This window comes from Microtus oregoni, unplaced genomic scaffold, assembly GCF_018167655.1.
Source record: "Microtus oregoni isolate MIOR12 unplaced genomic scaffold, Mior012 000013F_ref0000133, whole genome shotgun sequence".
NCBI lineage: Eukaryota > Metazoa > Chordata > Mammalia > Rodentia > Cricetidae > Microtus > Microtus oregoni.
Window position 1 is genome coordinate 2,641,173 of NW_024543072.1, and position 16,364 is coordinate 2,657,536.

At 38.4% G+C, this 16,364-nt stretch overlaps 1 protein-coding gene across 2 annotated transcripts in view; it reads right to left on the bottom strand.

Moving 5' to 3' along the window:
• Nek4 (NIMA related kinase 4) overlaps nucleotides 1-16,364 on the bottom strand; it is a 49,542-nt gene that overhangs the window by 21,210 nt on the left and 11,968 nt on the right. Inside the window, exons 5-7 of one of the 2 annotated variants that reach the window (XM_041662246.1) lie at nucleotides 16,068-16,222; nucleotides 12,383-12,485; nucleotides 7,943-8,329 (exon numbers count right to left, since the gene is read on the bottom strand). In XM_041662246.1, coding sequence (XP_041518180.1) covers nucleotides 7,943-8,329; nucleotides 12,383-12,485; nucleotides 16,068-16,222 — 645 coding nt within the window. Of the gene's footprint in view, nucleotides 1-7,942; nucleotides 8,330-12,382; nucleotides 12,525-16,067; nucleotides 16,223-16,364 lie in introns of both variants that reach the window. The other variant, XM_041662245.1, reaches the window with a different exon arrangement.

Consider the following 16,364-nt stretch of genomic DNA (forward strand, 5'->3'; position numbering starts at 1 on the left):
ACAATATTCTGTCTGCTTGTATGCCTGCAAGCCAGAAGAGAGCACCAGATCTCATTACAGATGGTTGTGAGCCACCATGTGGTTGCTGGGAATTGAACTCAGGACCTTTGGAAGAGCAGGCAATGCTCTTAACCACTGAGCCATCTCTCCAGCCCCCGAAGGATAGCCTCTTAAATGTGGCTGGTTACAGTATTATTTAGGAGGTTAGTCTAATGGCATTCCTAATCAGTGGACTATGGAGTCTTAGAGTAGAGGAGTCAAGGGTGATTCCTGTAAGTTAGTATAGTAAATTGAAAGGTAAGACTTAGTATTCACTCAAAGGAAGATGCCGTTTTATTTTGTCTGGAACCCTGAAAATGTGGGACAATAATATTAATTTTAATTTGATAAAAATATATAAATAAATACAGCATCTGAAGGAGAAATCATTTGGGGGAAGTGCTTGATCTTCCCCGCAAAAGCTGTGAGCCTCTGTTGTGAAGGAACACTTGCTAAATCCAGTGACAGATGATTAGCTCTTTTCATTTTCATCCTGAGCATCTCAGGAAGAAAATGTGTGAGCTGCATAAAGTGTTTTAGTTAGCTACCTTGATACTGTGTTAAAGTCTTTTCTCACAGAGGGGCCTATTGTCCTTTTCTTTTTCAGAGTTGTCTTTTTTTCCTGACTGTTACCAATAGCCACTTGTAATCAACCCCCCTAAACTATGACAAATATCCATAACCCAATGAAAGACCAAAAGCTGCTTACCCCACCTCTTGGGAATGTGAGTGTTATGTTCTTAAAGTTACTTCCTGCTGTCTGGGGGACAACTGCATGTTTAGGGGATCCTGAAAAGAAAATTTTGGGTTAATTGTCAAGTCCTGGGAGAGGTAGCTATATCATTTGTTGTTCAGTCTCTGTGTAATGGGAAAATGCAAGGTTTGTCTCAAATCCTGGCTAGAGTAGTCTGTGAGGTTGAATCATCTCAGCTAGCCACCTCAAAACTGTCCTGAACAGTTTACAGTCCAAAGCCAATCTTTAGGTGGTGTTTTCAGCTTAGTGATGTTACCATCATCCTGGTGGAGTTGTCATTGTGAGGTCCCATCATCCTTTTGGAGACTTCAAAGGTTGCTGTTAGGTGTGGTCATGGTTCACTGTTGAAAACTTAAATATTTTAAATGTTATATGTAGCATATCTCAAAGAGGTTAAAGGATCAATATTTATTATGTACATCCAGAGTACAACTCCTGTGGAAACAAAAGTAAAACCCCTTCCCCAGTGTAACAGATATCTTGGTTTCCATTCTAAGGTCAACACAACTTTAAAGTATACAGGTTTATTTAATTCCATAGTTTTTTTTCTATTATCCAATGTTTCTTGGCAGCTGTTGTTCCTTTCTCATTGACATTTAGAAAATTCAAAATTAATAAAGCATTATGCAATCTATTTCTGGAGGCCTTTATTACCCCTGTTTATTTAGCATATCCTTTAGCTTGATTTGATCTTTCTGTAACTGATTGCTCTGTAGGATTCTGTGGTATACCTATAATGTGCTTTATATTGTAACAAGCAAAAAAACTGTTACATTTTCTTAGAGACATGCTGGAGCACAGTCAGTCTTAATTTGTAGATATATCCATGACAGCTATACTTTCTAGCAAATGTGTGATTACCAAATTGGCCTTTTCTGAAAGAAAGCAGTTGCCTATTCAAATTCTGAATAGGTATCAATGGTATGGTGTACATATTTTGATTTTCCAAATTCTACAAAATGGAACACATCCATCTGCCAGAGTTTGTTCTTTTGAGCACCCTTTGAGTTACTTCCTACAGGAAACAGTTTGGTTGTATAAAGAACAAGTAGGACATTTCCTTATAATTTCCTTGGTTTGCTGCCAAGTGATGGAAAAATCTATTTTCAAACCCTTGCTATTGACATGATGTTTTTAATGAAATTCTGAGGCCTCCAGCATATTTCCTATCAATAGTTGATCACTTTATTCATTATCTTGTACTAGAGGGCCTGGCAGACCCATATGGGATCGGATGTGTGTTATGCATATGGGATAATTCCTATTCCTGATTATGTCTTGTAACTGAATAAATAAAGTCAATTCTGTACCATCAGGTTTTACTAAGCAGTTTCAAAAACAACTCTGCATATTGAGAATAAGTAACTATGTTAAGAGGTTCCATAAAATCCATTAATACCATGAGAATAGCATATAATTCTGACTTTTGGACAGACATAAATGGCTTTGATCCACTTTACTTAAATTTTCTGATTTGTAACCTGCCTTTCCTGATTTATTTGCATCTATATAAAATGTAGGGGCTCTAGATATTGATGTTCCTCCATATAGTGTGAGGAAGGATCCAGTTAGTTCTCTTTATAAATTGAATTCTTGCTTTTGGGATATTCGTTGTTTATCTCTCCCCAAAAATTACTGCAAGCTTTTTGTCAAGGTTCACTTTTTGCCCATAATTTGTCAGTTTCATCATTAATAAAAGGTACTATAATTTCTGCTGGGTCTATTCCTGCTAATTGATGAATTCTCAGTTTTCCTTTTAGAATCAACTCAAAGACCTTTTCCACATAAATTTTTAATTTTTTACTTGGTTTATGTGGTAAAATATCCATTCTAAGATAATATTTTCCCTCTGCATTAATATTCCTATAGGAAAATGCTTAGAGGGTAAAATACCAAAATGCAATCAAGCTCTAGATCCAAATGATCTACATGTGCATCCTGTAATTTTCTTTCCCCCAAAGCCAATTCTCTCTCAGCTTCAGCTGATAATTTTCTGGGACTATTTAACACCTTGCCACCATCTAAAGTTTTGTTTAAATTAATCAGGTCATCAAGTTTTATCCTAATAGTGTGCTATAGATGGGAAATTTCTCCTAGCAATATTTGAAATTTGAAATCGTTAAGAGTTTACAATCAATCTCTTCTAACTTGCATCTTTTGGGGGTCTAATTTTTTGTAAACCTATTTTATAATCTATATAATTAACAGAATCTCCTCTTTATATTTTTTCAGGAACAATCTGTAATTCCCAACAAGGCAAAATTTTCCTTACTTCTTCAAATATTCTTTCTAAAGTAGCTACACATTTGAATCAGATAGTAAAATATCATCCATATAACAGTAGACTATAGATTGAGAAACTGCTTACATATCATTTCCAATGGCTGACGTACAAAATATTAGTACAGGGTAGGGCTATTGAACGGTCACTGTTGGAGAATCTTCCATTCTCTTAATAGGCTGAAAATTATTACAAGTAGGCACTGTGAAGGCAAATTTTTCTCTTTTTCTTGTAAAGGTATAGTGAAGAAACAAGCTCTTAAATCAGTAATTATAGAGTTCATCATTTAGGCAATAGAGAAAGCAAAGGAATTCCAGACTGTAAAAAAACCCCATTGGCTGAATCACCTTATTAACAGCAATTAGATCTCTTACAATTCTCCATTTTCCATTTCATTTATTTATTTATTTATTATATAATATTCTGCCTGCACGTATCCCTGTGGGCCAAAAGAAGGCACTAGATCTCATTACAGATGGTTATGGGCCACAATGTGGTTGCTGGGAATTGAACTCAGGACCTTTGAAAGAACAGCCAGTACTCTTATCCTCTGAGCCATCTCGCCAGTTCCCCCATATTTCTTTCTAATAATAAACACAGAAGAATTCAAAGGGCTGGTTGATTCTTCAATATGCTGAGCATTCAGCTGTTCCTGTACCAACTGCTCTAAAGTCTGCAGTTTCTGTACCAACTGTTTTAAGGCCTGTAGTTTCTCTGTTCTTAAAGGCCATTGCTTAATCCATGCAGGTTTGACTGTCAACTATTTTAAAGGTAGGGCTGTTGGTGCCTTTGAAAGATCAGCAGCTGCTATGCCCTGTTGTACAACCTGAATGGTCAGTGACTGTTCTTTATAATACCGTCTAATATTTTTCCCAGAAACATGTGTTAATTATGGTTTGTTTCTAAGATTGGGGGAATGTTAATCTGAGTATTCCACTGCTGTAACAAATCACATCCCCACAAATTCATTTCTATGTTAGTCATATATGGTTTTAATATTCCTCTCTGTTCTTTTGGCCCTACATATTCAATCCATCTTGTGCTCTGTTTTACCTAAGATAATGTTCCAATCCCTAAAAGGTGAACATTTACCTCCAGAAGAGGCCATTTTGGATGCCAAGATTCTGGTGCAATTATTGTTACAGCCACACCTGTGTCTATAAGATTTCAAAGATGTCATTTATTCATATTTTTAATTTTGGTCTTTGTTCATTTATAGAAATTTGCCAAAATATTTACTTTATGGTTTCTCCTCAATTTGTTCTCTCTTCTTTTCTAGCATCCAAAGCAGTATGGTTTCTTACAACAGGCATTAGGTTCTTTAATTGTACTGGGAAGGAGTTTCTTCCATGATGACAAGAAATGACTGAATCAGAATTGGCATGGGAGACTGGGAGAGACCTCTCAAGGCATTTCTGGTGGCAAAGGGTTACCCTTATTGTCCCTTGTTGATACACATTCATTAGTCCAATGCCTGCCCTTGCCACACCTCTGCATAATCCAGAACATCTAAAAGGGGTGTTCTATTTGGATTATGCTTAGAAAAAACATTGTTTCTAGGAACACTCTGTTTACAATCCCTTTTTACATAATCTTGTTATTGCAATTGAAACACTTGATATTTTGATTTTTCTTAAATCCTCTGGAAATCACCTCTCCTATCCAAACATCATCATGGTTATGAGATGAGATTCAATATTCACTGTATCTTAGATCCATTCCTCCAAGGGTGCTGATCTTGCCTTTAATGGCCTAATTACCCATTTGAATTGTGCATTGGCATTTTCAAAAACCAGAGATTCAATTATTATTTGTCTATCTTCTGAATTTGGTATCATTCTATTTATTGTGAAAGCCAATCTTTCTAAGATATCTGTAAAAGTTTCTCCATATGGAGTTTGCTTTCCTTGCCTAGACTGCTGACAGTATGCTATCAAACCTGGACATGCAGGACATAAAAGAAGGTGACTGTGGAACTTTGTCAAGACAAGGTAGTATATAGTCCTTCTAAATTCCTGCTTCACAGAACAGTCTGTCACATATTCTAGGATGATGTCCCACTGTTGCTGAGGAACCTTTGGTAATGTCCAGGAAGCAAGCGGTCTCTGTCATTTCTTTAGTTTGGGAAGTTGTTTGCTCTGTACTTCCTGTTTACTTAAGTTTAAGGCTAGACAGTTATACCATTTTCTTTGTTATAAAATTCAGAAAAGAAACTTAAACATGCAAAGTTTATAAATTAAGACACATAAAAGCTTCAGTTGTTTATCTAATAAAACATTTTAAAATCTAAATAGATATGTTTAGGATGGTAATCCAAGTTATGATAGAAATGGTTTGGTTATAAAACTGGACTCATAAAGATAGGATAGATAATAGAGTAATTTCTCTAAATTTACCAAATACAAATGAACTAGATATTATGAATTTAATTCTTACTTGACAATTGTTCTTATTGTATATAGTTTTGCTGTGTTAGTGTTAAAACATTTCCTTTTTATTTAGACAAAAAGGGGGGAATGTTGCAGGATTTTTGATCATACTGTGAATCCCGAGTTTGCATTTGTGTTACTAAAATCAGTCCTGAGTCAGGGGGCCATGTTAGCAACTTGTTGACATAAAATAATCATAGAGAGTCAGAGGGTAGCTTTAAGACAATAGAGAGATGCACAGGAAGTAGTAGGTAGGAACTTGTGGTGGCACTCATGGGTTGTTTTTCTTTTAGTGGAGCAGAAAGATGTTCTCTTTTGGAGACACTGGCAAAGAGAGAAGGTCGGCTAGTTGTTACTCAACCTCTCTGAGCTAGAGGTTTTCACCCCTGCCTTTGACTCCTGAGTCTTCCTGGTAAATAGCATAATAGAGATTTAATTAAAAGTTATATTTGGCAGTAGTGAAATAGTCAGTGCCTGCAGGAACAGAATTTCCTCCAAGCTGCAGCCTGAATGGCCAGGCCACTCAAGAGAAGCAGCCCAGTAACTGTGGAGCCACAATTGCGAGCTGCAACAGCAGCAGAAGTGAAGTGAACCCTCTGTGCTGATGGAAAACAACAACTGCACTGGGGTGCAGAATGGTAGCAGAGGACTTGCTTAGCATGTATGAAACACTGTGTTTGGTCACAGTATTAAAAATAATGGACAATAACAAGTCCTTATAAAAATTCTGGAGAAAGCAGAATCCTCATATATCACTACTGGGAAGCAGTAGACTACAGTTGCTTTAGAAAATAGCACTGCACTATCTTAGAAAGTAAAAACATGGTGGGGGTACTAGAAAGATGGCTCAGCAGTTAAGAATACTGGCTACTATTCCAGAGGACCCAAATTTGACTCCCGGCAACCACATGTAGCTCATAACAGGGTATAACTCAAGTTCCAGGGGAACTGATGCCCTCTTCTGGCCTCCACAAGCAACAGGCACAAAAGAGGTGCACAGACATACACGCAGTCAAAACATCCATACACATAAAATAAACATTTTTTAAATGTTAAACATAGATACAGTGAGATGGCTAAGTGAATAAAAGCTGCTCTGCCATGAAAGCATGATGACCTGATTTTGATCCTTTGAACCCATATAAAAGTCAGAATTAACTCTATAAATTTGTCCTCTGGCATCTGCACCCAGGCCATGGTGTCTGTGACACACACACACACACACACACACACACACACACACACACTATCCACAATAATATTTTTTCATAGTGATATTTTCTAAGTTAAACAATTACTTAAAATTAAACCCATGGCTTAACAATTCCATCCTTATTTACTCAACAGAACCAACTCCATGAAGTTGTTTTCTGCATGACATGTGATTTCTGCTCCCTTCCCCACATTATATACATACACATTAATAAACAATGTTTTAAAAGTTAAATATAGAATTACATAAAATTAAACATCAGACCCAGTAATTCTATTCCTATTTACCTAACAAATGAAGATATAGATCCATAAAACACACACACACACAGAGCTGACAAGATGGCACAATGGATAAAGGTGTTTGCCCCCAAACCTGACGACCTGAATTCAATTCACCATTTGGAATCAATGGTGAAAGAGCTCCACTCTCAAAAGTTGTCCTCTGATCTCCACTTGCATGCCATAGCACACACATGCTCCACATACATGATTTTTTTTAAATATTTATTTATTTATTTATTATGTATACAATAACCTGTCTGCATGTATGTCTGCAGGCAAGAAGAGTGCACCAGACCTCATTACAGATGGTTGTGAGCCACCATGTGGTTGCCAGGAATTGAACTCAGGACCTTTGGAAGAGTAGGCAATGCTCTTAACCACTGAGCCATCTCTCCAGCCCCCACATACATGATTTTTTAAAAATATTATTAAAACACACACACACACACACACAGGAGCTGGAAAGATGACTCAGGGGTAAAGAGCACTATCTGCTCTTCCAGAGGACCTGGGTTTGATTCCCAGCATCCACCTGGCTGCTCACAATTGTCTGTAACTCCAATCCTAGAGAATCCAACATCCTTTCTTTGCCTCTTCAGGCACTGTACATACATGTAGGCAAAATACCCACATATATAAAAATAAACAAAACAAAATTTAAAGAAGCACATACATAAATATCCATAGCAGAGCTAGATATTTAACTCAATAGTAGAGGACTTGCCTAGCTTAGCATGTACAAAGCCCTGGGTTCAATCCCCAATATCACACATTGGACCTGGAGTTACGGATGGTTATGAGCCACCATGGGGGTGATGGGAACCAAACCCAGACCCACTGCAAGAGCAACAGGAACCAAACCATCTCTCCAGCCCCATACTTACACCTTTGCAACATACTTGCCGTTTTTTTCTCTCTGAAAACCAGGTGTGTATCACTCACCTGGTCTGGCTTTTGGTCCTTCACCACCAGTTCATTCCCTTCCCCATCACAATCATCAGAGGACCATCTGGGAAGCAGACTGTCAGGCTGATCACTGGACTTGGTATCACCCCGGAATCTCTCCTTCCTGTCTTGAGAAATACTGAATTGACTGTCTACTTCATCAGAGGCATCCGACTGTCTTGGTTGAGTCTCCTGAACTATGTCATCATTTGCTGAATTACTCCTTTCTGCAGGCAAGATATTGATATTTATTCTACTGATTGTAGCAAATGACTTTGCCGTATTGTTCATGACGGGTTTGCCAGTGTGGCCTTTGAAGCTAGCAGGTGATTTCAAGGGATCAACGGCCACTGGTTTCTCTTGGGACAAACACTTATCTTCACCCTGGGTAAAAGACGTTCTGAAGTTATTATAGTAACTCATATTGTATACAAAAATTAACTCTAAATGGAACAGCAGTTTCTTCAAGAAGTTAAACAGAATTATTCAATTCTACTTTTTGTCATGCACTGTATTTTTAATAAATTATGATCATTGATGCTTTGCCTGCATGTATGTCTGTTTGAGGTGTCAGAAACTCTGGAACTGAAGTTACAGACAGATGTGACCTGCCATGTGAGTACTGGGAACTGACCCGGTCTTTGGAAGAACAGCCAGTGCTCTTAACTACCGGGAAATCTCCCCAGCCCCATGATGTGCACTTTAAAAAAAATAAATAAAAAAAGAACTCAAGAAAGTATGTGGGCCAATGACTCCAGTATCGTTATTTAAAAGGGTGTGCATAGTGGTACTCACCTGGGATCCCACCATCCAGATAAAATAGGGGGACAGTCATGATTTGAGACCAGTCTGAGGACAATGAGTTCCAAGCTACCCAAGGGCTAAATAGCAAGACTCTATTTATTTATTTTTTTAAAAAAAAAGGGGGAAAAAAAAAGGAATGCTGGATGTGATAGCACATGCCTTTAATCCAATACTTGGGAGGCAGAGGCCAGTCTGGTCTAAATACTGAGTTCCAGGACAGTCAGAGATAAATCATACAGATCCTGTCTCATAAGAAAAGAAAGAGAGAGAGAGAGAGAGAAAGAGAGAGAGAGAGAGAGAGAGAGAGAGAAAAAAGAAAAAGGTAGAGACAACCCAAATTCCCCAGCCAATCAACAGATAAACGTGGTCTATGCGTGGGACGGCTTCTGTGAGCACCCACACAAATTCCCCAGCAAATCAATAGATAAACGTGGTTTATACATAAGACAGTCTATAAACGTGGTTTATACATGAGACGGTCTATAAACGTGGTCTATACATGAGACGGTCTATAAACGTGGTCTATGCATGAGACGGTCTATAAATGTGGTCTATACATGAGACGGTCTATAAACGTGGTCTATGCATGAGACGGTCTATAAACGTGGTCTATGCATGAGACGGTTTATAAACGTGGTCTATACATGAGACGGTCTATAAACGTGGTCTATACATGAGACGTCTATAAACGTGGTCTATACATGAGACGGTCTATAAACATGGTCTATACATGAGACGGTCTATAAACGTGGTCTATACATGAGACGGTTTATAAACGTGGTCTATACATGAGACGGTCTATAAACGTGGTCTATACATAAGACGGTCTATAAACGTGGTCTATACATGAGACGGTCTATAAACGTGGTCTATACATGAGACGGTTTATAAACGTGGTCTATACATAAGACGGTTTCTGTGAGCACCCACACATGCCATGTACTCACACACACATACACAGACACATCAAACTTTTTAAAGGGAGGAGATGGCATTTTAACATGTGCTATAAAACAAAACGCTAAGTGAAAAAGCCAGATAAAAATAGTACTGTATACAGCTGCACACTGGTGGTGCATGCCTTTAATCCCAGCACTCAGAAAGTAGAGATAGGTGGATCTCTGAATTCAAGGTTAGTCTGGTTTACAGAGCAAGTTCCAGGACAGCCAGAGCTACACAGAGAAAAACTAAATATGTTTATATATGTGTATGTGTAGTATGATTCTATTTATATAAACTGTCTAAAGCAGAAAACTTCATTGATATAGAAAACAGAGATGGAGTGATAGTCACAGCTTGAACAAGTAAGGAGTTTCAGTTTTATATAATGGAAGAATTTCTGAGGATAGTGATGATGGCTATGTCACAACATTGTAAATATAAGCCTGGACACTGGATATTCTGCTTAAGAGCTGTTAAAATACGGAGTGTCAAGATGGCTCAGCTAATAAGGGCATTTACTGCCAAGCCTGATGACCTGGGTATGACCCGCTGGAACCTACATGGTAGAAAGAGAACACACTCCTACAAATTCTTTCCTTCCCTTCCTTCCCCCATCTCACTTTCTCTCTTACACACACCCCAAAATAAGTGAATAAATAGACGAACGAATGAATGGATGAACTAAAGAAATGCTTCTCAAGGTCTGGGCACACAGTTCAGAGAAAGAGCCTCTGCCTACCATGCACAAGGCTGGGGTGAAAACCTTAGTATTGGTGGGGAAACTTTAAAAATGAGGAAAAAGCACATGATCATGTCAATAGTTGCAGAAAAATCCTCTGACAAAACTCAATACCCTTGCATGATGTGGAAAAACCAACTAGGACCAGAGGATACTAAGACAGTAAGGCCATGTGTGGAAATCCCACATTACACTTAGTGACAAACGCTAAACGCCTTTCCGTCCAGATCAGAAACAAAGTGAAGGCCTGCTCCCACTGCCTGCTCTCAACATAATACTGTATGTTGTAGCCAGAGCAGCTAGGTAAGAAAAACAATGAGGCATCTGTATTAAAGGAATACAGAAAATATCTATCTGGTCTCTCTCTCTCTCTCTCTCACGCACGCACGCACGCACGCACACACACACACACAACACAACACACACATACACACACTCATATACACACCTACCTATCTACCTAGTAGAACTAATAAATAAATTTAACAAAGTTTTTGTGAGTTTTTTTTTTCTAAGATAGGGCTTCTCTATGTAGTCCTGGCTGTCCTGAAACTCCCTCTGTAGACCAGGCTGATCTTAAACTCACAGAGATCTACCTGCCTCTGCCTCCCACGTGCTAGGATTAAAGGTGTACACCACCATGCCTGGCTGATATTATTATATTAATACTTACTAATAAAATTTGAACAGATTCAACACAATGCCCAGCAAAATCCCAGCAAAATTCTTCAAAGACCTTGAAAGAATGGTACTCAACTTCATATGGAAAAGCAAAAAACCCAGGATAGCCAAAACAATCCTGTACAATAAAAGAACTTCTGGAGGCATCACAATCCCTGACTTCAAACTCTACTACAGAGCTACAGTACTGAAAACAGCCTGGTATTGGCATAAGAACAGGAGGACCAATGGAACTGAATAGAAGCATGGGGACTTTGAGGGAGGGTTGAAGTAGGGAGGGGAGAGGCAGGGAGGGGAGCAGAGAAAAATGTAGAGCTCAATAAATATCAATAAAATAAAAAAAGGAAAAAAATAAAAATTGAACCATACATACAGGTAGACAGCACAAAAAGCTGAGAGCAGGTTCAAGCCCGAGATCTAAATGTTCACAGCAAGACCCAACAGGTGAAAAGAATCCAAATGTCCACTAATAGACGAGATGATAAACCAACGTGGTTTACTATTCAGACCTAAAAGAAGTGAAGTCTTGGTATATGCTACATGGATAAACATTTAAAACATAATAACTCAGATATAAAAGGCCACCTGTTGCATGATTCCATTTATATGAAATATTCAGGAAAGGGAAATCCATAGAGAAAGAAAACACATTGGTGTTTAGCAAGGTAGAGAAGGCCGGAAAGAAGACAGCTCAATGTGTGAAGAGCTTCCTTTTGATGATAAAATATTTTAGAACTGAAAAAAGGTGATCATTGCAATTCATGGGTGTGCTAAGTGCCCATAATTGTCCACAGGGCTTTTGTGGCGCCACAGAGATGGCACTGCAGCTAATGCTTGTTGTGCAATCGTGAGGACCACAGGGTGCATCCCAACACCCACATACCAAGCCAGGCATCCAAATCATGCTTGTAACTTCAGCTCTAAAGGACTCAACGCCCTATTCTGGCCCTCACAAACACAGACGTTACACTTTCACATACATGGGAATACACTCATATAGACACACACACACATGAATATTTTAAAATAGTTTTTATGCAAATTTCATCTTAAGATAAAAACTTACTGTATTGACTTTGTGAACAGTTTGACAGTCTACTGTAGAGAAAGTGAGAAACAAGGCTGACTCTCTCCAGTATGCTTTCTTTAAAATTGGAAGTAACTGTATAATGAATCTCTAGCAAAGCACAGACACTGACACATGACTTAAATGTTGGTGTAAATGGCCCGTGGTTCACACAGTTCTTAAAGCATTGGCCCAGGGAGCATACCATGGCGTGTGCAGTGGAGCCCTCAGAAGAGCAGGGCTGGGAGTGCATCACTTCATGATCCGGTTCTTCCCTTCTGGAAACTACAGCAGCTACAGGCTTGGCTCTGGAGTCACAGTTTTTAATGTTATTTTTGGAAGTTTTTCTTTGCAGGGAAGAAAAGAAAGTACTATTATCTACAATAAAACTACATCATTTTACAGAAGTTAGTCAAAACCTAGAAGGCATTTTCTAAAACCTCTGTCTTTAAGATAATCAAGATTACAGCAGAGCAGTGGTGGCACATGCTTTTTTTGTATATTTTTATTGATATTTATTGAGCTCTACATTTTTCTCTGCTGCCCTCCCTGCCTCTCCCCTCCCCCCTCTAACCATCCCCCAAGGTCTCCATGCTCCCAATTTACTCAGGAGATCTTGTCTTTTTCTACTTTCTACTTCCCATATAGATTATATCTATGTAAGTCTCTTTTAGTGTCCTCATTGTGGTCTAAGTTCTCTGGGATTGTGGTTTGTAGGCTGGTTTTCTTTGCTTTATGTTTAAAAACCACCTCTGAGTGAGTACATGTGATAATTGTCTTTCTGTGTCTGGGTTACCTCACTCAAAATAATGTTTTCTAGCTCCATCCATTTTCCTACAAAATTCAAGCTGTCGTTATTTTTTTCTGCTGTGTAGTACTTCACTGTGTAAATGTACCACATTTGGCACACACCTTTAATCCCAGCACGTGGAGGCAGAGGCAGGTGGGTCTCTGTGAGTTTGGTCTACAAAGTGAGTTCTAGGACAGCCAAGGCTACACAGAGAAATTCTGTCTCAGGAAACGGAAAAAAAAAAAAAGGAAAGAAAGAAAGAAGGAAAGGAAGGAAGGAAGGAAGGAAAAAGCAGTACTGGGCTGGAGTGGAGTGGCGTACATGTCTATACATGTCTACAATTCCACGATTCCAGCACTTAGGACACTGCAACAGGACACCAAGAGTCCAAGTTCTTGGCTACACAGCAAGACCTTATCTCAAAAGGAAAAACTGTTCATCCCCGGAGCATCTCTAACATTGCCTCCTTCCTCCGAAAGTTATCTTGCCATAGGCAGAACTAAGCTAACAAGACTGTGATAGTCTTGTCTGATCCTAAGTCTTAGATGCTGAAATATCAGTTTGCTAAAAGTAAGACCTGTGGTCAAAAAAAGAAATTCCTTTTCTCTTGAAGTTAGAATGAAGCAAAAACCTTTGAATGCTCAGAAATTTGAGCACCATTTTTCTTACATGACCATTTTCTTACATGGTGAAAAGTTAATAGTACCTCTCTAAACAATTAAAAAAAATCACATATATTCGAACCATCAATGGGTTAAGGAAGAAATAAAGGAAGAAATGAAAGACTTCCTAAAATCCAATGAAAATGATCACACAGCATACCCTAATTTATGGGACACAATGAAAGCAGTGCTAAGAGGAAAGTTCAAAACTCGGCCTTCTCTGCCTTGTTTTGTTTTTATTTTAGTCTTTTTACTGGAAACAACCTAACAAACACATCAAGAGATATGATTCTACAAATTATCTGGAAATCTGCTTGTCCAGTTTAATTCAAATATGGAATTAGCCTTCTTTCTATTTGATGCGTGTGTATATATATACATAATTGTTCTGTGTGCTATATAAAATTCTATTTATTTATAGTATTATAATAAACATGTCTAATAACTATACATTACTATAATAACCACACTGAACCTCATAGAAGTAGGAAGTACACTTGAACACATGGGCACAGAAGACTACTTCCTACATATAACCCCAGCAGCACAGACTCTGAGAAAAACAATAAATGGGACTCCCTGAAACTGAGAAGCTTCTGTAAAGCAAAGGATACTGTTAATAAGACAAAACAACAGCCTATAGAATGGGAAAAAAATCTGCACCAACTCCACATTGGACAGAGGGCTGATCTCCACAACATACAAAGAACTCAATTAGTTGGTCACCAAAAGAATAATCCAGTTAAAAAATGGGGTACAGACCTAAAAAGATAACTCTCAACAGAGGAATCTAAATGACTGAAACACACTTTAGGAAATGTTCAACTAGAGAAATGCAAATCAAAACAACTCTGAGAATCTAACTTATACCTGTTCTCAACTATGTTCATAGCAGCATTATTTGTCATAGCCAGAACCTGGGAACAACCTAAATGCCCCTTGACCAAAGAATGCATAAGGGAAAATGTGGTACATTTACACAGTGGAGTAGTTAGTACACAGCAGAAAAAAATAATGACATCTTGAAATTTGCGGGCAAATGGATGAATCTAGAAAACATCATATTGAACGAGGTAACCCAGACTCAGAAAGACAAATTTCATATGTACTCACTCATAAGTGGCTTTTAGACATAAAGTAAAGAAAAGCAGCCTATAATTTATAATCCCAAAGAACCTAGACAACAATGAGGACCCTAATATACATGGATCTAATCTACATGGGAAGTAGAAAAGACAAGATCTCCTGAGTAAATTGGGAGCATGAAAACAATGGGAGAGGGTGGGAAGGGAAGGGAGAGGAAGGGAGGGGAACAGAGAAAAATAGGTATCTCATAAAAACAATTTTTCAAAAAATCACATATATTCATGTCTTTGTGTGCACCCATGTGGAGATCAGAGGACGACTTGTAAGAGCTGCTTCTCTTTACACTATGTGGATCCTGGGGACTGAACTCAGGTTCTCAAGATTGGTGGCAAGTGCCTTTGCCTGCTAAGCTACCTCACCAGTCCCTCTAAATGGTTCTCCATGTTTTTTATTTCAATACTTATGCCAATTTTAGTATTTGCTGTGGTTTGCTTCTATGATTCAGGGCTTTGCATACACAGGGCAAGTACTCCACTACCGAGCTACATGTTCAGCCCATTTGAATTCTACGACAAGCTTTCACTAAGTAGACCTGGGTAGCTCACTCTCTAACTTGGGCAGGCTTTGCTTTTGTGATCCTGAGTAGCTGGGATCCCGTGCCACTAGCCCAGACTAACATGTATGTGTGAAAGGTGCCAGAATATGCCGCTCTAAGAAATGTGACTTTGCTGGGCAGGGATGGTGCACATCTTTAATCCCAACACTATGGAGGCAGAGGCAGAGGAATTTCCTTGAGTTTGAGGCCAGCCTGGTCTACACAGCAAGTTCCAGGGACAGCCAGTACTGTTACACAGAGAAATCCTGTCTCAAAACAAAACAAACAAAAACCAAAACAAGTAAGAGTAAGAAGAAGATGAAGAAGAATTAAAAAAATAAAAAATGGAAAGCTGAGGTGGACATAAATCTGCAGACCTTAGTAAAATAATCCTAATTTTCTGTTACTTCCCACAGAGTTCTTTTTCACAGTTCCCTTTCCCGCCAGCCTACCACAGCTCCATTAGGGTTCACTGCTTCAAGCTCTTCAAGTCATAAAACTTCATTCTACTTACAAAACATAAAACTCTTATTTAATAGATTTTGTTACTTTTCTATGCAAGTTAAATTTTGAGGCCCATACCAAAAAAATAAAATAAAAGAAGGTAGAATTCTGTCCTCTTATGTATTCTAATTATGCAGTTTTACTTTTTGTCAAAAAAAAAAACCTCACTATAAATTTTATATATGAAAATCTAGAAGCTACCCTCTTTTGCCCCATCAGTGTAGTCCAGCTTTCTGTAAGGGAAGTATCTTACGCCTTTGTGGCCTCCAAAAATAAAGATATTTGGTGTTTTATATAAGGCTGCCTCAGGATGCTCCGCACAGAGGGTCTCTCTTCAGGTCTCCTGCTCAGCATTGTTCGGATCAGCTCTGCCAGCTCTGAGCTATAAACTTTTGGCATTGGTGGCAACTGCAAAGAATAACAATTCTGTAATTATGATTAATGACATTATGATACAAAGCAAAAACTGGCAGGGGTTTTCCAATACTGAAAAAGCATTAAAATATATAAAACTATTAACATTTATTATTTATGTAAAGTCATGCATCTG